At 50.5% G+C, this 25,000-nt stretch overlaps 2 protein-coding genes across 3 annotated transcripts in view; both read left to right on the top strand.

Annotated features, from left to right (window-relative positions):
* Positions 1-5,670: 5,670 nt before the first annotated feature.
* LOC126570670 (dual specificity protein phosphatase 3) lies at positions 5,671-18,265 on the top strand. Of its 2 annotated transcripts, none has more exons than XM_050228606.1 (5): positions 5,671-6,314; positions 17,110-17,291; positions 17,369-17,497; positions 17,749-17,858; positions 17,940-18,265. In XM_050228606.1, the coding sequence occupies exons 1-5, from the start codon at positions 6,297-6,299 to the stop codon at positions 18,140-18,142; spliced, it is 642 nt and encodes a 213-aa protein (XP_050084563.1). In that variant the 5' UTR covers positions 5,671-6,296; the 3' UTR covers positions 18,143-18,265. The 2 variants fall into 2 exon arrangements, with proteins under 2 accessions (XP_050084563.1, XP_050084564.1); XM_050228607.1 differs by having other exon boundaries at positions 17,761-17,858.
* A 3,554-nt stretch (positions 18,266-21,819) lies between these two features.
* The window catches only part of LOC126570607 (uncharacterized), a 4,950-nt gene continuing 1,769 nt past the window's right edge, over positions 21,820-25,000 (top strand). Inside the window, exons 1-2 of the mRNA XM_050228516.1 lie at positions 21,820-22,285; positions 23,781-25,000. The exon at positions 23,781-25,000 is cut by the window's right edge and continues 205 nt beyond it. Of these exons, the coding sequence (XP_050084473.1) occupies positions 22,146-22,285; positions 23,781-25,000 (1,360 nt within the window). The 5' untranslated portion in view covers positions 21,820-22,145. The remainder of the gene's footprint in view (positions 22,286-23,780) is intronic.

Genomic DNA, 25,000 nt, shown 5'->3' on the forward strand with positions numbered 1-25,000 from the left:
ATTCACTCCATATTTTAACCACAACACTATCCATCGTAAGAAACGGCGTATGAAACAGAGCTGTAGCGTACGATTCGCTTCGCCATCCCACTACGTCATCTCATTCAACTCTGCCGAGCGAGCGCCAGGACTCGCGAGTGCGAGTAGTCGTGCCGACCCGAGAACAGAACATTTATCTTCCCCCTGGTGAGCAATCTCTGGGACAGAAAGCGCGAATGTTTTGATACCGATATGACCCAACGGGATCGCTGGCTGCGGCTTTCTCACGAGCAACATTTTGCCGGCATGCTCCCACTCCAGCAGCTCGTTCGTTGCTGAAGCCGCCGCACCGCCGGGGGTCGATTACGAGATGCTCGCCGTGCGCCAGCTACGTCATTCAACGTTCGCTCGCAGCCGACGAAAGTCGCGCCAACTTGTCCGTGGCCGCCGCATTGGCATCGTCAAGCTTCGGTAGCAAATATAGAGTATCCTTATACGGTCCTGTGCGCGTGTGCGCGAGTGTGTGCCTCCGTTGAGAAGCTTGTTTTTGTTGTCTCCGACGCCAGCGAAAGTCAACATAAGCTGGAGCCACGGTGCTGGGGGAGAGGCTAGAGGGAAGGGGTCCAACGGGAACAGCAAAATCGGATAAACGGCCTCCGGCAGGCCAGTCGGGAAAAGGACCTTTTTGCGTCGTATTTTACGTTGTTCCCAGTACACCAGTACCAAGTGATGTGACGGCGAAAGCGCTTCAACTACACTGACCTGCAGCAGGAAATCGGCGTAGATCACATGGTCTCGTGTGTTCCGTGGTAAACCTACCCTCCCCACGGGAAAGGGTGAAGGTACCACCGCTTGGTCACCCTAAAAGTGCGAAAAAACATCCCCGGAATCCCATCTGCTCCAGTAGTAACAGCAGCGGGAAGCCAACCAGCCAGTCCATCTGACGCGCCCGGTGTTTGGATATTTAATTAAGTTTACTGTCCCCGCTCGTGTCCGTCTCCGGGGGTGATAAATTGTTATTTATCCACGCCACCCACCTCCTCCTGGCCACCCTTCTACCTCCCTGACAACACCGGCATCGTGGACTGCCGCTGCGGTTGCATCACGTTGCACTCGCAGCCAACGTGTGTGCCTCGGCCAGGGCGCCTCCACCATCACGATCCGACACCCACCGTGGAATCGCCGCAACCGCAACTGTGTAAGTGTTTCGCCATATTTAATACCCCCCCTTCTCGACTGTGCTACTGTCGTTGTCGTTGATGATTTGCATGTTCGTTTGCATTCGTTGTTGATGTGCCCGAGTCTCTCTAGTATCTTGTCAGTATCTCTAACCGCGTTCTCGCGTGGCACTCGACGGCATCGCATGTTTGCGTCGAGAATTTGTGGGAGCACGCCGGCCCGCCATTTTCTCCCGCTCCAGCTAGCAACACGCTGGGCTGAGCTGGAATTGAGCTGGAACTGAGACGCAGTTAAAGTTCACGGTCACGGGGAGGGTATTTGGAATTGGTTTTTTCTCCGTTTTTCTTTTCATTCTCGGTAGCACCCTCCCCAGTTTCCCGCGTCGGCGTTCGGTGTTGTTGTTTGTTGTTTCCTGCTATCTGCCGTCGCCGGAGAAGCCGTAAAACGGTCATTAAACTACCGGGAAGCGGCGTACTACGAGTCGTATGGAATGAGTATCTCCCGTTTTTGGGGGAGGAGTCGCTCTTGGGTTTCGGGAAAATCACATGAGCGTTCGTGGAAAGACGCTTTTCCAGACGGAAAACGGTTCCGCTGGCTAGCAGATGGATGATTGATGATTTGTGGGCCGTTTCCTCCGAAGACGGAGACACACACAGAAACACTTGCTGCCCAAAAAAAAGCGGAAAATCACGCGGCAAAACACCGAAAGCTTATCATGCTTACTCGGCTCGACTTTCGTACCGGCCCAAAGCAAGCCATGGGATGGCGGTCCTCACGCGGTCGCCGGTGTTTACTTTGGATTTTCCTTCTCGAATCTTTTGTGGCGCGTAGACGTTTCTCTCGGAAAAGCTCGGTGTTGGTGTTTTTGTGGGTGTCTTAGCGTTGACGAGGGTCCAGGCCGAGCCTTCATCGAATGGCGTCCTCGTCTACCGGGTGCAGGGATTTTTGGGGTTGAAAGTATTATGTTGTGGCGATTGAAAAATGAGCCAAAGTGACCGCCTAGGCCTAGGAACTGGCTTAAGTTGGGATTTGTAGTTGTGTCCGCGTGTCCTTGACACCAACGCACCCGTACGTTCGCTGAACTATTTTTCTTCTAAAGCGCCGAGCGGATTAAAACCAAGTCCTTCATCAGCCGATAAGAAACTACGAAGGAGCAATGGGTTCTCCTAATTTTTTTTTACTGGATTCCAGGCAAGCATTATGCTGAGCAGCCTTACTATGCCCGCGATACGTATCCAGCATTAACGGCACTGCTCATGAATAAATATCCCGAGCCAAATCCAAAGAAACGAAGAAAAACGAAACGAAACATGGTTCGCTTTCGTTCGCTAATGATGGAAAATCAAGCTGTGCTGTATGTGTGCCTTCATCCATTATGTATTCAACTCAACTGTGTGGCCCAACTTTACGCCCAGAAAATATAGTGTATCGAGCTTTTAGCAAGAGCACCGAGAGCACGCTCTAGAGAGAGCCTATAACAGCACTGCTCGGTCCATGTTACAAAACTACGCCACCCACTGAACAGTTAACATCCACTCCTTCCGCTCTTCTCGTCTTGTCTGCAAATTAAACGAAATATTTAATAATCAAGCGCGTGCCATTCCTTTCCGGTTGTAAGTCTTCGGCAAATGAAAAACCGAAATAAAACCGAAAGATCCCAAAGGCAAAAAGGGCCCCAGGCAACCGAGACGCGTTTCCCGTCAAATCAAAATTCGTCGACCCTGGGATCATTTCCTTCTTTCAATCTACGGCTAGTGAGCGAATCCTTAAAAAGGGAATTACTTCGCTTTCGCCCTGGGACCCTGAGGGCGCCTTTGATGCAACATTGTGACGCAAGTTCCGGTTTCTTCGGTGAAGTCTCACTCGATTCAGATCACAATTCGCCGGTCGCTACCCGCCCCCTTCCTCGGAGCTGGGCAACTATTACACTCCCGGTCCGGCGAAAAAGGAATCCAATTTTCCTCCTCTAAAGAGCGGCCCGGTCGAATCATCGGTTCTAATGAGCGTCAATGTCGACTTTCGGGTCTTTCGCTGACAAGCCACTTCCCCGTTTTGGCCACCATCGGCATCGAAGGTGGCGTTGTCGTTTGGTATTTTCCTCGAGGAATTCGCTATCCAGCGTCGCCAGCCGACGCCTGCGATCGGTTGCCAAGGGGCCGCCTGGTGCCGCCGCACACTTTCAACAAATGAAGCGTGACAATATCATCATTATCGTCCTCCGAACGAACGAACCATGTTTAGTGGGACGTCTGCTGGTGATGGTGGTGGTGGTGGTGAAGGGGTAGCGAGCCCGTGGCCTGTCGTCTTGGCTCGAGTTGAAGAACGGAACACGGAATCCGGGCTGTGTTGTAGTTGCTGTGCTCACGCATCGTCGGCTCGAAGCTGGATTGCTTGAGACGCGCTGACAGCAAAGATGCGAAAGCGGAGAAAAGGTCGATGTCCTTTTGGTGCTGGCTGGCCCTAAACAATGGCCCACCGGGGCGCGCTCCAAGCGAGGGTCGTCCGATGTGGAAAACACTTTTGTGAACGCCCGGGTAAGGTTCCGATGGGGGAAAATGGTCATAAAGGGCCCGGGGCTTGGGTGAAGCAAAAAAGAAAAAGCTGCAAAAGCTATTCAGTGCGCCGAAAGGGAAAATCATTTTTCCTTGCCTTCCGTGTTCCGAAAAAAAATCGTAAAGAAAGGAAACTGATTTTTCGAAAATATTACTACACAAACGCTGCCGAGTGGAATAGCAACAAAATTCGGTTTCATAATTGAAAATGAAAGGAAATTTTTACTTTTCGTTGCAAAGAACTTCAAGAGAAACACGCTCCGTGGTTTATTCACCTCGCAGGAACTGTGGTATGGCTGTTGATATAGTAATGAAGATACACAAAAAAGATTGAATCGCAGAAACGAAGGAAAAAGCAAAGCTCCTCTAATGGTACAGCGTTTTGCGGAGGAAGGTAACGCTAATTCAGTTGAAATAACCATTTTAGCGATTTCTTTGTGATAGCGCACGATAATTTTTTCATCAATTTCACATTAAATCACAATTTTCCATGAACATTTATTCACTGGGTCACAAGAAAAATGTCTAAAACAGACAGCAGTGACATCAGTTCCAGAACAAAATCGATGAAATTATTCATTTTCTGTGTTGGATATCATTGCTCGGTGCTGGATTCTTCGAGATATAAAAACAATCTTCAACAATACTCTTTCACTAGATAATTAATTTCTTAAGCGAATACGTTCGAGTTAGATTTTTCTCATTTTTGAAAATGATTCACTTTTGCGTTTTCGTGTTTCTGTTTCAAAAAAGATAATTCAATCTGAGAAAAAATAACTCTTCGGAGCTTGCTAGTAAACGTATAAGAAGGCAATGTATAGTGTTCAAAATTACAAAAGGATCAGATAGCTGTAGCTGTATAAAAGATAACTGTGATTATTTCGGTTTAGCTTCATTATCATCTTACAACTTAAAACAATGATTTTCAAAGGTTCAGCTTTAAAATAAAGCAAGTAAAATATCCAAAATAGAAGGAACCACCGGGCACATGCTGGTAATCCGTCGCAGATTCGAGGAAAAGGAAGCTTAAGTTGTCGAAAACAGCACTCGTGACCGTAATCTAAACGGATCCCATTTTTGGCAACTTGTAATTAATTGAAACCGAAGTGGTTTATGCAGTTCATCTGACGTGATTTAATCATCCCACCCGAACCGACCAGCCCCACATCCGTTCCGCTTGAATGTGTATTTTTAGCCAAAGACCAACGAAAGAAGTGCCGATGGAAAAAGATGAAAATCTCGTGCGAAGAATAATAAACCGCGCGGCACAAATCAAAAGGCGTGCACACGACCGTGCGTTAGTCATCGCACGAGTGACACGAACCACACGCCTGTCCTCACACACATATACATTCTCTCCCCCTCTCTCTCGTTCCGGTGGAAAACTTTGTGACGTCGTGATCATTCACGGCCACCACACACCAACCGCCAACCACGCGGCGCGTCATCGCGACCAAAAGGGACCAAAAACCAACAAGTGAGAAAGGCTACGGCTGGTTCGCTGGCCCACTACACCGACCGACACCAACACACGAGCAACACGAACGGCGCCGATGGCAACGTTCCCCGTAAAATGGAAAATGAAAAACCAACCACCACCCTTCCACCACGCACCACCACCACGCACCAACAGGTGTGGAAAATCGTTTCGATCCATCCGTTGGATTTGTTTTCGTTTTTCGCCACTTGCAGCAGTATTGGTAGAATGGGATGGGGTGAGGTGGGCAGCACCACCCTTTGGGGTGGAAAAACGTGAATCGTGAGCCGTGGTACCTTGGTGGGCGATGAGTAACACACCAACTTGCTCCTCCCATGCACCCCTTGATCCTCCGTCGCTGAGGGGTGGATGCATTTGTTTTCCCCGCGGCCACCCCCCGGGCGTCGCACTGAACCCCGTTGTTCGGAGGTGATCGGCGAGCGGTTGGTTGCTCGGTTTGGCATTCAGTTGAGTTCGAACCGCGGCTCGGATTGGTTGCCAGCAGACAGACAGGACCGTGCACCCTCTCCCGCGGGAACAACACTCGAGCTTTTCCAGCAGTTTTTCGCATTTTCCATCGCACTTCCATCGCTTAACGCTTTTCCTGCGTTACCGACAGTGAGAGAGAGAGAGAATTAGAGTGACAGCTTGCGCTGTTCCGGACCGAGCAAGACCGACAGAACCGGGGGTTGTTTGTTCTTTGCGGTAAAATATACTCTCGAGTGCCCTGGACGGCGGGGCGGATTCGCTCGAATGTTTGTTTACTCTGATTGCGTCACGTAGAACATTGTCCACCGGTGGAAAGGAAGCGCGAAACGTTTTGGAAAGGAAAGTGTTCAAGTCCTCCATTTTTCGGCGAAGGAAAAGCCAAATTTTACCAACACAACATTTAGTGCCGTGCCGGGGAAAGTGAATAGAAAATCGAAATAGCAATCGAAGTGAGTGAGTTTTGTGTTCCAAAATAGAAACCCCTTAGGTCCTTGGGCGCCCAGCCGGTGCGGAGAACGGAGATTGGTCTATCCGGGTGTTTAGCAGCTGCAGTTCGTCCGCGGAAATTGCCTAAGGGGCATCGATTAAACAAAACAACCACACCACACCAAAACGACACGATGTCCTGGAGATACGCGGTATGTGTTTTCAGCGAGCGCCAGGGAGGGAAAGATCGCCGATACGGAACCAGCGGGTTGGTTAACGAGGGGTTGTTTTTGGGAAATTTCTTTTCACCGCTGGTTAGGATTGTGGTTTTGTGGGAGGGTTCCGTTTACCTTTAAATAAGCTAGCAGCAGTAGCACCAGCATTCCGTTTAAAAAAAAAAACAAAGCTACATAGTTCTGTTCGACTAAATATAGCGACTCCGATCTGCAGCCGTGCACAGACTAACCCCCATTGTGTTCTAGCTGACTGGCTGATCACTGATCGATGATGATTAGTGCAACAAATTGCCGGAACCGAACCGGAACGGAACACGGTAGCCCTTTGTCTGACTCACTCGTACGCTTGTGATGCGCATCGGACTAGCACCGAGCGAATGGCGCCGTTACGAGACGCTGTGCTACAGATCCGATCTTGGATTTCCGCCACCATTGTTGTCGCTTTCGATGTGTGGGGGCGTAAGGGAGTCCGGCAACAGGGCAGAGCATCCAATCGTTATCCAATTGATTCGATTTGATGATGATGACTCGTTCGCAGCGCTCCCAGCGGGGGGGGGGGGGGGGATTTAGTGCATCCGGGGGCCTGCATCGAACGGAAATAGATCAGTGAGCGAGCGAGCGAGTGAACAAATGAAGTAAACAGTAGATCTCATTCGATAAAGACTGATCGATCATTGTGATTGATTCATTCGACGCAATAGACGCTGTGCTACATTCTATTCTGTTTGTTGTCTTACAATGACGCCATAACCTAGAAATGGAAGTGATCGTGCAAAAAAACAACCCGTTTCGGTCACATTCGCGAATAGTAAGTTGCCGCCGTGTTTACAACGGTCGCCAAAAAAAACACCAAACATTGCCCACTGTTCCGGTGGTATCAGGGTGGTCCATTCATGTCCGCTTGTTGACCGCGCGACTCCACGCGCGCTAACTCCATCCCCTCCCCGAGCTGGAATAAACCGGTGGCCGTAGGTGGTCCACACCTTATTTGGAGAAACGCAAACAAAATCTAATTATATCCATTATCACCACCTTCTGTGTCGTGGAGCGTGAGTGAAGCCAAGCGACGCGCGATTCCGGGAGAAGACACCCCCCCCCCCCCCCCTTTTTGCGCCATCCATCCCCCGGGGGCGAACGGTTCCATCCCATTTTTAGCTGCCACGCGTACCGTTGATAAACGATCCCGCTACGGATGGGGTTACGCGCGTGAACTTTAGCAACCGAGCGAACGCTGATGGTGGGCGAGAGCACTGCACGGACCGACGCAAATGCAAATATGCTGCCTGCTGCAGTCGGAATGCAATTGCATTCGCTCCGATTGTGGCAGCGAGAGAGACCTTTTAAGCGCGCGCTGGGAAGAAGTTTTCAGAGCGGGGGAGAGAGGGAGAGAGAGTTCGCTAAGAACAGCGGACGAACGGAACAACGCTTCGTGGCCGGAAGCAGCGGTGATGTTGCTGGCACGGGGGCGCGGACGTTCTATTCTGGGTACCTCAATGTAGAGCGAGCGAGCCGCCGGAGCCGCTGCAACCTTCTAACCGGTAAAATTAGTAACATCATGTTGTGCAAGGCCTGGCTGCAAGGGACCATAATTATGATGTCGGTGCCGGAGAGGTTGTCGCTAGCTATGCGCTACGTTTAAAGTTCAAGTGGGACCTATTTTACGAGCGCTTTCGTTTGCATTACGTACTGGAATGAGAAATTTATATTAATTTTCGACAATTTAGCATTAGAAAAACGGGAAATAAATTATCGTAAGCGTTCTCATTTGTTTCGTGTTCATGCTTCTCAGATGATTACAAAACAAAATGTCTAAAAACACTAAAACAGGCTGCTTGGATTGCAACACGAAAATCCTACCTGAAACACACACCGCACAAAAAGCGACAAATTTACGATGGAATGTAATATGCAAATTGCTAAAAATAAACTTCCCTCCCCGGGCACGTGGCCCATCCATCAGGGCGGTTGTGCCTTGTTCTAACCGCAGCAAAAGTTGCTCGTACATCGCTCGCCCAGAGAGCGCACATATGTTGCAAGTGGGCTGTCGCGTCGAGATGCATCAACTCACTCGCTATAAGCACCAGACAAAAAGACACGCTCGCCACACTCTGGCAAAACTTAATCCATAAATTCCTTTACTCCCTGGCCGTTCCATACTCCGGAGAAGAGATTCAAGCTGCACCAGACACTGTCCGTGGCAGTATAAGTTCGTGTATTTTCACACGCATTACTCACCCCCCTGCATGGGGGTTTCACTTTCGCTACACATCCCCACCCCCAGGACACAAGAAGAAAAAGGAAGAAAAAAACCGCGTATAAATATTAACGAAAAACGCGAAACGATAATATTTACGATGCGAGCAGGCGAGGCGTGGCGCGCGTCAAGTGGTGAAAATAGAACTCATTGTTACGATGAGGGCGAGCGGGGGGATGAAGAGGGAACGAACGGTCGGTATACCCTGTTTTGGCGTTCTTGTTACGATCGTTTTATTTGTCTCGTTGCTTCGCTGTTGATCGCGCGTTCGTGGGAACCTCGTAAGAGCAACGTACTCGTCGCGTCGCGTAAGAAAGACGAAGAGCAGCACCAGAAACCCGTTAAACCTGCCCCGGGTTGCCGCTCTGCCGTATCGGGTGTCGTACCCGGGTCATCCCGGGGTTAAATGACCGAACCACCCCTTGGTGGTTCAATAAAGCGGCAATAATGCGCGTACGAGTCACTGGGCCACGCGACCATGACACCATCGGTGACATGGTATCGTGAGGTGAGAGAGGGAGGAAGAGAGAGAGAGATAGAGGGGGGTTAAGTACTTGTCGGAATTTAAATATACACTTGTTAGCCTAGATTGTGATAATTTGAAACGATTTGCAGCATGGGCGGCTTAACGACCAAGACGGGCTGGTCCTCCCTAGCTCGTAAACAGGAACGTTGGCGAGTGGAACTTTCCACAAAAGCGACATTATTAAACTTTCATAAGCGCTTATCGAAAGCGCCCTTAAATTGCTTATCTTTAGTCCCTTTTATAGTGCCACAGGACCTTCTAATTTGGGGGGAAAAGCCATCGAAAGAGTGAGCTACTGGGCGCCTCCATTTGCGCGTGATGAATTCGTCGCCATTCGTTTCCGCAGCAATCTTGGCCAGTGAGCTATGCCTCATCATCGTTTAATTTTCCGTGAAAATTCATTTCCTCTCACGCATAAATCCCCGCCTGGGGTGCGCAGGAAGCCCTCGATCCGGGCACGTACAACGGAATCCCGGGAGTTATTACGGCATTAGGTCTACGTTGCGTGTTGAATGGGAAGGGATCAATATTTCTCAGCATTTGTTGCTGCTTTGGGGACCCCCGGAGGACTCGAGGGAACGTAATCACGAGCGAATCGCTGGATGGCTGCTGTTATAGAAAGGCGCAATAGAAAGAGGGAATGATCGTGACCACCAGGACTCGCTGGCCAAGGTCGAAGCTGACCGTGAAAATGGAGCGAAAAAGGAATGAAACAACACCTGGGACCTAGGACCGGGAACGTGCCTTAGCTTTGTGTTTCCTTTGAAAAGGGAGCAATAGCCTCGATGGTCAACGAAAGGAATTTACTGAAAGAGAAGTGTTGTCCAACTCCAATTAGCTTCTCTAGCTTTCAATTAGAAGTCGGTCAAGTGGCTACAGTGGTCGCCTTTCGCTCTGCCGCTAGTTACTTCGAGTGGCCAGCGCGAATGCTGCAACTGAATGGGCGTTTCAATTGCCTGCACCATAACGGAATGCGAAACCTGTGCCAATTAATTTACAAAACTTTTTTTATTACCTAAATAGCTACAAGAATCCCAGTGATGCTGTCAGGACGTTATTTTATTACAGTAAGCTGCTAAACAGTGTTAAGACACTTGTTCATCATCACACAACCAACCCACCAACCCACTTACTGTTGATTGTAATCCAAAACCACCCATTTTCACCGAAGAGAGGACACACTGTCGCCACCCAACAAAAAAACGCTCTTGTAGCCGTACGTATGCGTACGCAAGCATTCGCTGTGCTCCATTTCGCTCTCCGCCACGGCCAACGACAGGTTGGCATTCCTGCGTGAAGTTTGGCACAAGTGTCCGACGGCACCGGCAGTCGGTGTCGGCGCGGACTCTGACTCGGAGCGACTTCTTTTGGTGGAAAACTATTTTTAACACTTTCACGGCCAGCAGCCACACGGCCACCATGCCAAGCACGCCAGGGACGTATGCGCGTCAAGGGAGAGGACCTGATGAGGGATGAGCGCAGGAAAATGTGTGGCAGCATATCACACGTTGAAGTGAAACCGCGGGAGCACGTTCATGACATTGGAATGCGCTGGATAGTGGCCTGGGGCACGGCGGCGGCTCGGGACGCGTGCTCTCTCTTAGCCTTGATGCGTGCGTCCCCGGCGAGACTTGGCGAGACCGAGTTTACGATTCTCGATTTACGGCCGACAACCGTCGGCGCGGTGGATTTGGAGCCACTACTGTAGGCAGGTCGTCACCGTTGGTGGTGATGCTACCTCAGCTATCACGCTCTCTGCAAGTGTCTGCAAAGAAGCGAAACGTGCAGCTCGTCAATCATCTTTATGCTGCAGACGATGCTGAAGATGTTGCTTATCAGAGTGTAGTAGTAGAAGTGGTAGTAGTAAGCACTGTTTACGTGATCGATTTCATTTTTGAAATTAGTTTTTCAAAGTAAATTTCATTACTTAAACATCGCACAACTTGAACTCGATTGCAATAACGCCACTCCATCTGCGGTTTGTGGCACTTCCGGTTGGTTGCATTTTCCCATCAACCGACGGCGACGACGACGACGACAAGTCGATAAATGGTTCGCGTTCTCGCCCACCCATCCTTCCTCAAAAGCAACTCCAACATAACAACATCGTAAACCACCGTAAACACCAATAATTACATGACACAGTCGAGCAGCGCTACAAACAGCCTCTTCCTTCCTAGCTCAGCCTCAGTAAGCTCACTCCAGCGTTCGTAAGAGTCAATCAATTATAATCCAATTAAAGCCAGCCACTCGGGCCAGTGCGATCGCTCAAAAACGAAAAAGAGTGAGGGAGATGCCAGAGACGCAAGTTAATTAGTGCGATCATTCTTTCCTTCGCTCCGGCATCGGTCGGAGTGTGTGGGAGCATACTGCCAACGAGACCATAACCACCATAACCGGACGTGCAAATATTTATTACCTTAACGGCCCGGGGATTGCAAACTCCCCTTTTCTGGGGTACACTCAATGATTCCCAATTTGTCATCCCTTCCACGGGTGCGCGGGAGCTTACTGCCAATCGATCGATTTGGCTCCATACAGCGGACCGTGCACCAGTCTGCTGGTGCTAGCCGGGGGCCTATAGATTCCCGATTCCACGAGTGACCTAAAATAGGGATAGTAAACAAGCCATCCCGCCCTTCCGTCCGCCGAGACGTGGATCAATTTGAATTTTGTGTACATCAATCTCGATGCTGTGCTTACATTAGTGCGGGTAACTGATATTTATTATTTACGGCGTCGTTGCACTAAATGCCCATTTGGATTGACTACTGTTGGATTGGCGAGGAGCAGGGTAGGGCGCACTTATTTGTTATACAGAGGACAAAACGTGCGTTTACCCGGCAGCACAATATTGCTGCCCGCCGGGGAATGCGATGCACATCACGATTTGAATGCACGATATATTGCGTTTCTGGTTCGCAAATTGTTTGTCCTTTTGTAGAAGAATGTCGCAGAAGAATGCAGTGCATTGCATACCAGCGCAGGGCATGAGCTGTATGTCTAGTTCGTTGCAATAATACGAGCAGAAATCAACTAAATTTATCTATTTTTAGTGAGATAATGTAGTTAATGTTGCTCTATGAAACATTAACGAAACAAGCGTATTATAAAGCTTAAAAAATCTACAAACAACTCCAATTCATGGAATTTTTGAAATGTTCTAAAAGCAATCATCTTGATAATCGCTGACTAAATTGCCTCATCAACAATCTATTCCTAATGATTTAAAATGTATGTCCTCTCACCTAAATATTGTATTTTTCTTCACACAGTTCCACCGTTTGTGAGTTAGAATTTTGTAATATGAATTTCTGTTTATATCAGTTAAAAATCAGCATTTATCAGTTAAAAAAGAATGACTAAAACCACAATAAAAAATGGTTAGTTAAAAAATATGTTAGATAAAAAAACATTTCAATTTTATTCAACAATTTATCAAATGTAAATCCATCAAAAGGGAACATCAAACTCAAATCGGTAATCCAATGAACGTCTGATCCCCTTCTGTACTAAAACATTCGACAGTCAGTGTACTAAGCGTTACGCGTTACTACGCGTTCACAACCGAACACGTGGTGCGGAAAGGAAACTACTTCCACCACACAAACAGACCTCGTGGCCATGCGTTTACTCGCTCCATTTTCAAAGACTCTTTTCCTCCTCTCTTCGGGCCGCATGCCTCACCAGGAAGGCGATGATTCAATCCTTCAAACAACGCGACCACAACGCGTCGGTCAATGTTTTCCCCTCGATGAAGAGCGCGAACTTCCGGCTGACCTTGTCCCAATAATTTCCAGTCCCACTATTCATCCCCTTCCATCCAACCGTTTTAAGCGGCCCAAGGGGGATTCCGAGGTAGCTGGCAGGTAGCTACCCCCGTCGGTGACCATGCGACGATTTGCACGAACATCAACTCGAACAACAAGCACAGCGGGGTTCTGTTTCGTGTCCTCCCGTGCATACCGCTCCTTCGTGGGAGCACAAATCAACACAAACTGGTCCCTCGGTTAGCATGGTAGTGAGTACGCTTTGGAAAAAAGAAAATGTTTGCTCAACGTGAACGCGAAGGATGCGGAGACCTTCAATGACCTAGTCATTACAAAGCCGTCAGCAAAGGGGCGTCTCCTCCCTCCCTCTTTGATATACCTGAGGGAGTGGAATGCGTCTGAGTACGGCTCCCACTTGGCATATAGTAAAGCGGCCAATGGGGAGCTCTCTGTAATTGCTCTGTAGCAAACAAACTAGCCAGCAGCAGCTGCTGCAGGACCGAGCGCAGATGGCAAAGGGGCAGAAAAATTACTACGACACTCATGTCGACCGTCCACGTTGGCGTCCATGTTACTGGACATGTTTTTTTTTATTGGATTTCCCTTCGTCCACTTCTGCGACGTAGGATATACAAATCGGTTGCACAAGCGACGGTAGCGTAAACATCGCAAAAGGGGTTCATGTTTGCTTAGCCTACTACGCCACAATTCTACCCCCCGGGGGGCAGTGTTTGCCATAAACGAGTCACTCTCAGGCCTTGTTCGAACTCAACATGAAGTGGATTCTTGTTCAGCGAGGAAGAAGCTACCTTACAACTAACTTCTGCGCTTGTTAATTGGTTTCGATTGTGTGTAACAAGCTTTGAAAGGTGTTGCCAATCGGAGCGCGCTGACAGGATGTTCATCAACCTGTCAGCTAGTGTTAGCAGCGGATAATGCAAATCCACCTCAAACAATGAGTGCTACTGATGCTACCGTGCTGCTACTCCAAGTAACGAGGTGCTACGTCGGCAGCTACGTCAAAAACCTTGACCTTGAACCTCACCAGTCACGTGATGAAAGTAGATCAACCGACCGGGGGTCACCCGTCCAGCCCACAGAGTGTAGCTGAACTGGAACAATCGTTATTCCCGCAGGGACCTCTGCGCTCTGTAGACAACAACAGCAGCAGTCTGCGATGAAGCCTTTGCAGGCGGTCACGCTGGCCGCTTCCAAAATTGGAAAGCGTCAAGTGGATGAATAAATTACAATCAAACGCTTTCACCCCGGGCCATGAATCCGTAATGTCTTTCTTCGCCGGCTTACTGTCTCCGTGTAAAAGCCTCCGTCACGTTGGAACGATTTGAGCAGACGAGCACGTCCTCCGGATTCCAATCGCCAACGAGCGACGATTCCGATGACAAACAGTTCCAGTCAGTTTGTAGTCCCATTGGAGGCCCCTCAGAGCAGACGATGATAAGGAAAAATTCCCGGAATCCGCAGGATGTAACGAAGCGCTCTAGACCCGGTCTAGGGCATTATCTCCGAAAATAGATGATCACTCGGCTGCGGATGCTGGCGTGAGTCCAACGACGAGGTGGCCAGTTTAATTCAATCACCGGACGCCCACGGACCGGGTTTCCTGTTTCATCCATCCGCCGGGACACCTCGCACCGGGAGCCGATTTTCAGGTCATGTCCCACTATCCAATGGGGTCACCTGGCTTGCTAAATAATGGAATGAGGGAGCAGGGTAAAGGGTCCATGGAAACAACCCTTTCGAGCTCCGAGGCTATCCTTTTAGGGGTGGCGACCGTCTAGCAGCGAGATCGAGACATCCTGTGGCCCCGGGGGGGGGGGGGGGGGGGGGGGGGGGGTGGCGGCTATTGTGGATTGAGCTTATCAGCTCACCTCCCACCTGGAGGACCATCGTCGTTACCGTTTTCGATCGTCGACCCCGCCGATGTGTGGATAATTTTCCGCCGCATAAAGTGAATAGGGACCGGTCGGTGAAAGGGAAGAGCAGAGACAGAGACAGAGAGAGAAAGAGGGAGCCACGTGCTGCACAGAAAGGGATCCGCGCATTCTGGAAGGGAACCGTCGATTGTGTCGATTCGGTTGTATTATTCATCCGACGAATGAACGCCACTGCCTCTGCCTCGGCCTGGCCCCTTTGTTGGTGGTCACAAACCAAACACTGGTACCTGCGGTTATAGACCTGGCGTGGTGGTGGCGTAGCGAGCCACTAGTTCGGGCGTGTATTTCGTGTTTCCGTGTCTCCAGTCCAGGCCAATAAGGGATGCGTGTTGGGGTGAGAGGCAAGGGACCATAACGATTCGCATTTGAATACGGAGTGGAGCATCGTCGACTTTGTTACCTGTCACGAACTGAATTCCTTTTTTTTTTGTTTTCGGACCACCTTCACCGGTCGGTAGCTGGTTCCATTCGCGACGCCAACTCATTCTGTCCGGTGACTCGCTGGAGCGAAGTGTCGTGTCGCATTCGTCGTCAGCGCGAGTGAAACGTATCACTGTCAACCATTCTGTCGAACCATTTCAGGGTAGTCCCTGAGAGCCTGAGCAAGGATTTCTTATCGGTTTGCTAGATAAGGGTGCCAGGGGAATAGGCCAATTGCCGCACTGTATCAATCACCGGAGCCACATTCCAGCCGTTTCAAGGGTGACAGTGAAGTGAAGCTTCGAAGTTCAGTGCGATAAAGCTGTTGGATAAAAAGGGAAGGTTAAATCCATCAAACTCCCGAAAGGAATTCGTCATGGCCAAGGCACTAAAGAAGGTGAACTACAGAACTCTTTTCGTTCCTAGACCTTAGAGACCTTAGAGATGGCCTTGCCCGGGGGGTCAGATCATTGTTGGAACAAACATTTTTTATGAGCTTTTCACACAGTCATCAAGCATAAGCACAAGGGGAGTCGCTGTCGCGAACGGGCGATGAAAAACTTTTCCTCACCAACAGACAGATCCGCCCGGCTGGTCCAGATAGTCATAGCCCTGGCATAGTCATCATCAATATCGATTGTGTGCTGCTGTTGTGCTGCGAAACCCTCGAAATCAAACCCATCAAAGCTTCGCCCTTCGCCGTCACCGATCATCATCGGTGCTGCTGTCTCATCCTTGACGGAAAGAGGGAGAGAGCAATGCATATATCCTCGAGCCACCCGAAAAACGGCTCCACATCCCATATTCTTGGTCGTGTTCGTCGTGGCTCGCAAGAAGGCTGCTCATTGCTATTCATCGAGCATAATGTGATCGTAGACTGGAGTGGGGGGGGGGGGGGGGATGGGAACGTGAAGGGTGCGCTTCGTGCGAGCTTCTTCTGAAGAAGTCGCACCGAACCAGTATCCATCACGGTAATGGATTAGTTTTGTCATGTTTATCGATGAAAATGACAGGGAGCGGATGGATGGATCGGCCAGACTGATAAGTCGGAAACAAAAGGCGCATCGCAACGGCAACGCAAACTTCTGATTTGTGCCGCTCACTGCCGCCGCTATTCGATCCGTTAGCACGGTGAAAGAAGCACCATCATTGGCACGTGGCACATGGCTGCCACTAGCGCAATCGGCTGGTGGGGCTGCGGACGACGCTGATGCCGTTGTGCTGATGCCTTTGGCTAATAAATAAATAAACAATAAAACTCTTGCTGTACGGCCAACAGTTTCGCCCTGGAATGGGGCTGCTAATGGGGTGCAAAAGCGGAAGATGGCACTCTGGATGCGTGCGTCTGTTTCTTGACGCCATACGAGCGCCTCTTGATGCTTGGAGGTAAAACAATAGAAGGATTGTAAAACGTGAAAACAAAAACCCTTCTTTCCACAATTGAGGCAGATGAGCAGTCTGACTGTCGAGATCGATAACAGAGTGCCGTGGCATATCTGGACGCGTGTCACTTCAACGGAGCTGAGCTTATCGCTCGGTAAGAATCTCACTCCCAACGAAAGCACGCGCGTTGGCGGCTGTTACACCCATCCGGCACCTTTCCTGATGACTCACTTTTGGATGGACAGCTCGCACCAAGCACGACATACGAGCGTGTCTAGGGCCGTATATTGATTGGTGGGGCGAGCCTCTCGCGAGAAGCACGCTGGTTTTTATTGATGATGATGATGATGTTGATGGTGATTAGTGTCAGATTCATATCTTGTTCAGCACAAAAAAAAGACATCCTCATGATAAATCTCTATCTCTTTGGCTCTCTTTGTTTCCTGTTTCCCCGCACACGCAGTATCTGACTCACTATCGGAATAACGATAAAATGGCCGACCAGACGACGGGCCGGCAGCTGCAGCGAATCCTCCACTACTCGGTCACCCCGTGCCGGCCCATGCTCGGCCTCCGTCGCTCCGAATGTGCATTATACGACGTTGACTGTGATGAAGTCTACCCCAGGCTGTACATTGGTGATGCGTAAGTCAAACAACCGAACCTTATCTAACCAGCAAGAAAAATGTAACCTTTGTCTAAGGTTATTGTACATTTTACAGAAACTCAGCTAGAAACAAACAGTATTTGCGACTGATCGGTATCACGCACGTGCTCAACACGGCGGAAGGAACACGCTTCGGTCAGGTCGATACGGGCCACAGCTACTACCGTGACATGTCGGGCATCAGGTAAGCAAAGCTGGGCGGTTAATAGTCGACGTACAAATGAATCCGCGCATATTGTTAGGCAACCCTTTCTCCAAATCCAACTGGCACCAACTCTTGCACACATACACGCACTTCCGGTAGTAGCTTTTTTTCTTTTTCCTAAAATTTGAGCTTCACAAAAAGCACCAAATACACTGCGCTCCCACCGTGCGAAGAAGTAGTAGTGCGCAAAGCGGGTGGACAGGGTTTCTACTATCACTCAAATCGGCAAGGTGCACTTTCAGGTACATGGGCTTCCCGATGATCGATCAGCCCTCGACCGACATCAGCCGATACTTTTACATCGCCTCCAAGTTCATCGAGAACGGAATAAACAGTGGTGGTAAGTGGCTAGTGGCAAAAGAGCAACTAAACAGCTTTAGATCGAGATCGAGTAACTGGCATCTATTATGCTCTTTTCTAGGTAAAGTGTTGGTACACTGCATGATGGGTATGTCCCGGTCGGCAACCTGTGTGCTGGCGTATTTGATGATCGCTCGCAAGATGACGGCCGCCGAAGCGGTACGGACTGTGCGGATGCACCGTGATATACGCCCGAACGAAGGATTCCTACAGCAGCTGGCCGATCTGGACAACGAGTTGAAGCGAGACCGGCTGTACTATTGACTCGAGTGTGGTCAACGGATCAGGAAGAAATAGAACCGAACGACCGACCAACCGACCGGCAGGACCGCACCGATCACTGTTAATTACATTAATCCGTTAAAGGAGTACCCACGGGTTGTTAATGGGGGGGGAGGGGGGTGTTGATTTAATGCCGCACCTTCTGTAGCGATCCAAACAAGCAGACAGGCAGACAGACGAACAGAGAGAAGGAAAGTTACTCGAAACCACAACCGATCACGTTTCACAATCACCAATCTCATGGAGCACAGTGTAAAGTATCACCATCAACTCCGCCATCGCGCGGACTCACTTGACACGATCGCACACTGTTTCCCCCAGCAGCAGGGAGAAAGTTTAGTTCAGTTTGTGGCTAAATCCTCCCGTCTCACTGGTGGAGAAACTGCTCTTTACATGCTTCTACATCCGCCACAAAACGATTCATTCCGATCGGTAGCAGAAGCATGACCTAATTGATCGTTCTAACCTAACTTATCACGACGTTCGACGACATATTTATTATTGACATTTCACCAGAGCGCAACATTGTTCGTTTGAGTTGAGTTTGCACCCAGCAGCGCACTCGGCCTCATCTTTTGCATCATGATGATTAGCAATCTTAACGCAAAGTGGACTAAGAATTTTGTTTAGAGTTTTTGCGTCTCGTCGCCGTTCCGGTGCGCTATCGGTGTGGCTGAAGGCTTTAGATTGTTAGAGAGAACCCGGGAACATTTGCAACACAGCAGCACAGCAAAACACAGTGGCAGGTCTGCACAGCAATAGACGACCATATAAATAGACATAATCAAAACCAATCCAAATGATAAAAGCAAAAATCGATGCCAGGGGAATGCAAACATACCAGCTCAGCCCAGACAGCCCGAGTAGCAATGGTGGGAACTGCCATTTTGCTACGCATTCTTACCGACTCTTTGCTGTAATATAAGGCGATAGGCGACAGAAGCAACCAAAAAAGGAACAGTGATTTCACACAAGTGTACTGTTGCTGGTGTTTTGTTGGGGAGGAGAATTTGCAGAAAAAAGTTAAGCAAACAATAAGCAAACACACACGCAGACATAAATCCTCAAACATTGGAGCAACGGATACGCCAGATGTTGATTGAAGTATTTCAATAATCAAATGTGCAGTAGTACTGGGTGGGGGGTTAAATTGTGTTTTTGATAATAACCACTAGACAGTAGAGTGATGCCGAGAGAGGCGATTACCGAGGAAAATCTACAAAACGCCATATTAGCTGGGTGGCCCAACGAAACAGAACCATCGAAACCCTGTTCACGTTGCCAAGGCAGAGCCTACTGCGGGACGGTTTTAAGGAGGTTTGGCAGGTTTCCCGAATCTTAAAGCGTACAAGTTGAAATTTAGGGTTGAACGTGAAGCTGTTTGTAGGGAAAGGATAATCATTGGCCAGGGCCAGCGGGTACACGGGATGGGAACGTGCGTGCTTTAGCCGGACCGACCGATCAACACCGAGTGTTCGATCGCCGGATGTTACGTGATGATGGACGTAGCAGTAGTAGTGCTATTTACAAACTAGTCGATTGTTTAGGAATGGTTTTAAATCATTGAAGGCAGCAGTAGTGGCGGACAGTGGAAATGGATGAAACACTGGACTGGAAGGTGGAAAAACGATGACCAAATAAAATCTGAATGAAATGGGGTTCTGAAACACAAACACACAGCCTTTATGTCCTTTTTTTAGTAGGATGTTTCTCGGAATCTGCGCTTTTCTCTACTGCCAGTGGAAGGCAGGCTTCCTCGCACCGGGCCTGGGCGTAATCAGCATCAAATCCGAGATTAAGCGAGAGAGCTCTGTTTATTGACGGAAGCACACAACAGCGACACTAAGCGAGAAAACCGAGACTCGTGGAAGATTTTGCTGTGGAGCATCCATTCACTATCAATTCACTCGATCTCACGCGCCGCCACTGCGATCATGGAACATCGGTCTGTATTATGGCAAGATGGCGACACCGATCCCGGCATACGTTGTGCCAACATAACGGGGGGGGGGGGGGGTAGAATGATTAATGAAGCAAAAATAGCCCCACCGGTAAAAGGTGAATAATTGGCCCCTCGCCCTTCCTTGAGACCAACAAACATCGAACTAGCACGCGCCAGCATTCTGAAACGCTACAGCATTCCAGACTAAACATCATTTGCACGAACAGGACAGCGGAAACAGGAGCGAACTGGATGCGGGTCACCGGAACCGAACCAAGCGGGGGTAACTGCGTTGCAAACGATGACGACAACACCGCGATCGATCGATTAGCGACCGCTCTAGTTTTCGCCAGGTTCCAAACGGACCATGAACTGTCTCGGTGTGTCACCGCGATAACCTCTCGCCAGGCAGCCGTTCTTTGTCGCCGTCGGATTGCCAGCGGATTGGGGCTGGGCTTGGCACGAAGGCCGCAAGAACCACACCCCGCACAACCAGCATATAATGAACCGAGTACGTCATCCGCGTGCGATCCATCCATCGTTTCGTCTTCTATCTGCGCGGCAATTGACCGGGACAAAGTGCGTCTTCCCTGACGCGGCTATCGCTTATCAATATGTGAACGATGCTGGTGGTGGTGGTGGTGGTGGTGGCGATGGAGCACCATTGCCCCGGGGATCGGCGAATTCGCATCGTTGGAGATCATTGGTCGCTCGGTTGTTTTAGGGGAGCTTCTAATTGCGCGTCATGACGTCACAATGGATACGCTATTTCGCTTCCGGAGACGGACAACGTCAATGGCCATTCTAACCCAGTCGGCAGCAATCTATCCCCCCGGTTTTCAATGAAGAGAGAGAGATAGCGGGAATGCTTGGGTCCGGTAGCAGTCTAGTAGGTTCTTACTCCAGGTCCGCTAATCACACGGCACCGATCTTTGCTGATCGTCGCGGGTTTGTTCGCGGTTGGTCGATTCCACGTGCCTGTGTGTGCGAGCCCTGACCGAGAGCAGCACAAATACACAAATTGGTAGCCCGGCCCAGGATCTGGCGTATGCGTACACCACTCAGCGCAATAACAACTTTCCCGATCTCCTCCAAACCCCCGTGGATCCATCCATCCAAATCCACTGATAAGAAAGCGTTTGGCATCGCATCATTGCGCCCGCTGCTGCTGCAAGTGTCCGCGCGCCCATCCAAATGTCTTTCTATCTCTCTCTTTCTCTCTCGGTGGCCCCTCTCCCACGTTCCGCGAGGACGCCAGCGAGGCCCGTGCAAGCAATTTGGGCAATAAAACAAATAAAAGTCTACGATTTGTTGTGATTAAACAAACCATTCGCCGTGGTCGTCGTCGTCGTAGTCGTCATCGTCGTCGCGAGCACGCACACCAAACGCTGCAGCTGCTCCAAGCGATGATCGATTCTCGGGCGATCTGTGATCGGTTGGTGTTGGTAGTACCGGGGCGGGGGCACGTTGATCTAGGCCCCGGTTGCCTGGTAGCATCGAGCGATCCTGCTTCGAACCGGCCATAATCGGCTCTCCAGAGTCCCTCTTGTGTGTAGTGGTCGAACGGTGGGCCCCTCCGTTGCCGTTGTTATTATGGATTGTTCCCTGTTATTGTACCGACCGACTCGACTGTGTGTTTGCGGGCCAATTCACCCCGCGATTACCGCGAGACGCGGTCTCGCCAAGCAGCGAGCTTTAAAGTGTCCTTTATCAGCTGGTGACGGAACGCGCTCGGGGCTCAGTTGAATCTCGACTGCTCCGTTGGATAGAGCCCAGTATCACGGCATCGTTGGTCAAGTGAACAGCAACAAGCAGCAGCAGCAATAGTGGCAGCATCGCCAACAACAGTTCTTAGTGATCGCATCATCGAAGAACGGAACAAGGTGTCGCAAGGACGCTTCAGTGCTATGAGTGCGCGGAGTGGCACCTCAACGAGCCAACGTTAAGAACGTTTTCTGAAGTTTTTTTTTGTCTGACAACAAAACACACCGCGTTCCGGAGCCCCCCACCTCGGTTATCAATCGCACGATCGAAGCAACCAGCATGTCGGCGACGAATTGTGAGATCACCATCACGGGACCGCAGGAAGCTCACGCCAAGAGTAGCCTGATCGTCGTGTCTAACCGGCTACCGTTCGTGCTGAAACGTGACCCCAAGACAGGCGCCCTGAGCCGTCATGCCAGGTAAGGAATGTCCGTGGCCCATGACCGCCACCGGCCCTTTACGTCATGGAGCGCACGCGCACGCACGCACGCTGGAATTGTGAAAACGCGTACCACAGGAGATAAGCCGTTGGAGCAACAAAGTGTCCAAACGATGTTTTTGTGCCTTCTCGCCGGGGATTCTGGTGTGCCTCTTCTTTGTCTCGTTCTTCTTCTGCTTTGCGTTCCGGTTCTAGCGAGTGTAATCGTACCGTGTGTTCCCCGGTCTCGCGGTGGCCACTTGCGCAAATGACCTCGTGGAACTCGTGGATTTTGTTTACTTCGTCTCGGATTTCGGGGATCGACGATCGAGGATGCGCGCTCGCGTCTCCTTTTCCAATCAAAAGTGTGTCAATGCCGGATGACCTTCTGGCCTGGCTCTTCCTCCTCGTCCTCCCCTGACGACGACACGTAGTCACGTATCATTGGGGTAGATTATTTTTGGCGGCGGACCTGGAGAATGTCCGAGTGCCCAGTTCAGTGTGGGGTTCAGGGCAGCACGAACTTCAAATTCAAATCCATCGCAGTAGACATCGTGCCACTCTATTGCCTCTTCCCGCCACTCATCGTGCCACTCTATTGCCGATGGTGTCCCCCGATAATGGCCCACGAAACGTGGCCAAAGGGGCCATAAAACCTCCGCTATCGCGGCTTATCATTTCGGAGTTTAAATTGAACGGCAATAGGGCATTATTAACCTAATATTGAACCTGTTTGCCCGTGCACCGATCATTTGTTCTGTCCCTACAATCGCCGTAAACCGCCGGTGACTTATCGGGGTGGACCGTAACCGTTACCTCGGTTGATGGCATAGGAACTTGGTCTCACTGTGACGTGGTGTCGTGTCGGATCCATATAACCATTGATGGGCATTGCCATAGTAACGGTGGATAGATGCCACGCGATACACAGAAACCTATCGTTCACCTAATTCGCCCCTCATTAACCATAAACCATCCGTTGGACACTGGAAGTAACCAGTACATTCCGGGCGCACGTGATCGTCACTTAGTATAGCGCCAGGAAAGATAGAACAGAACAAAACAAGGAGAAGGGATGGGTGGGAGCAAACCACTGACCATCCACTAGGGAGTACAACACCAACAAGCTACCATCCAAACAGCTTATCAGTCCACCAGTGCTCAAGGGCCAGGTCTCATAATCCTTCATAATATTGATTTTGCTCATCGCCTCCCTGGTGCCGCGTGTGCCGCCCGCACGGCGCTTTTTTACATCCCCTCCTCTCCCTTTTCTCCCCCATTAAATCCACTGATCAAACGATGTTTACCTTCCGGGGCCATCCGGCGAGAGAGAGCGGCGATGGAGTGTGGATAGTGTCACTCGACCGACGGCTGATAGCAGCGTGCTGATGGCGCGCTAGTGTGGCGGCGCGTGCTCATCCAGGCGCTTCGGATTCGCTTATCACTCGAATCAAATCATACCCTCCTCTCTCTCTCTCCCCCTCATTCTCCTGCAGCGCCGGTGGCTTAGTCACGGCTGTGGCACCGGTCGTGATCAAGGGCAAAGGACTGTGGGTTGGCTGGTCCGGCATTACGCTGACGGACGAGAACGAACCGATCCCGGAGTCGGATCCCTCGGACAACACACCAACGGCCGGGCTACTGTCGGAGCAGGTGGTCTCGGTCAACGTGGAACCGCAGTTGTTCGATAGCTACTACAACGGATGCTGCAATGGCACGTTCTGGCCCCTGTTCCACTCGATGCCGGGCCGGGCCACATTCTGTGCCGATCACTGGCGCTCGTACTACACCGTGAACAAAGAGTTCGCCTCCCGGACGATCGAAGCACTGGAGAAGTGCCTGAAGAAGAACACACACCCGGGTGTACCGTTGATCTGGATCCACGACTACCATCTGATGCTGGCGGCGAACTGGATCCGGGAGGCGGCCGACGAGAAGAACCTGCCGTACCAGATGGCCTTCTTTCTGCACATTCCCTTCCCACCGTGGGACATCTTCCGGTTGTACCCGTGGTCGGACGAGATCCTGCAGGGTATGCTGGCGTGCGATATGATCGGGTTCCACATTCGTGACTACTGTCTCAACTTTGTCGACTGCTGCCAGCGCAATCTCGGGTGCCGAGTGGATCGGAAGAACTTGCTGGTTGAGCACGGTGGAAGGTCGGTGCGTGTCCGGCCACTACCGATCGGTATACCGTTCGATCGGTTCGTCGAGCTGGCACAAACGGCCCGCAAAGTGATCAACACGAATCAGAAGATCATCCTCGGGGTTGATCGGTTGGATTACACGAAGGGGTTGGTCAATCGGTTGAAAGCGTTCGAGGTGCTGCTGGAAAAGCATCCGGAGCACCGGGAGAACGTGAGTTTGCTGCAAATCTCCGTACCTTCGCGCACGGACGTGAAGGAGTATCAGGAGTTGAAGGAAGAGATGGATCAGCTGGTGGGTCGGATTAATGGGCGCTTTACGACGGCCAACTGGTCACCGATCCGGTACATCTACGGGTGTGTCGGGCAGGAGGAACTGGCTGCGTTCTATCGGGAGGCCTCGGTCTGTCTGGTGACCCCTCTTCGCGATGGTATGAATCTGGTGGCCAAGGAGTTTGTCGCCTGCCAGATCCATGAACCACCGGGTGTGCTGGTTGTGTCACCGTTTGCCGGTGCCGGTGAGACGATGCACGAGGCACTCCTCTGCAATCCGTACGAGCTGGATGCGGCGG

Source organism: Anopheles aquasalis, chromosome 2 (assembly GCF_943734665.1).
Source record: "Anopheles aquasalis chromosome 2, idAnoAquaMG_Q_19, whole genome shotgun sequence".
Taxonomy (NCBI): domain Eukaryota; kingdom Metazoa; phylum Arthropoda; class Insecta; order Diptera; family Culicidae; genus Anopheles; species Anopheles aquasalis.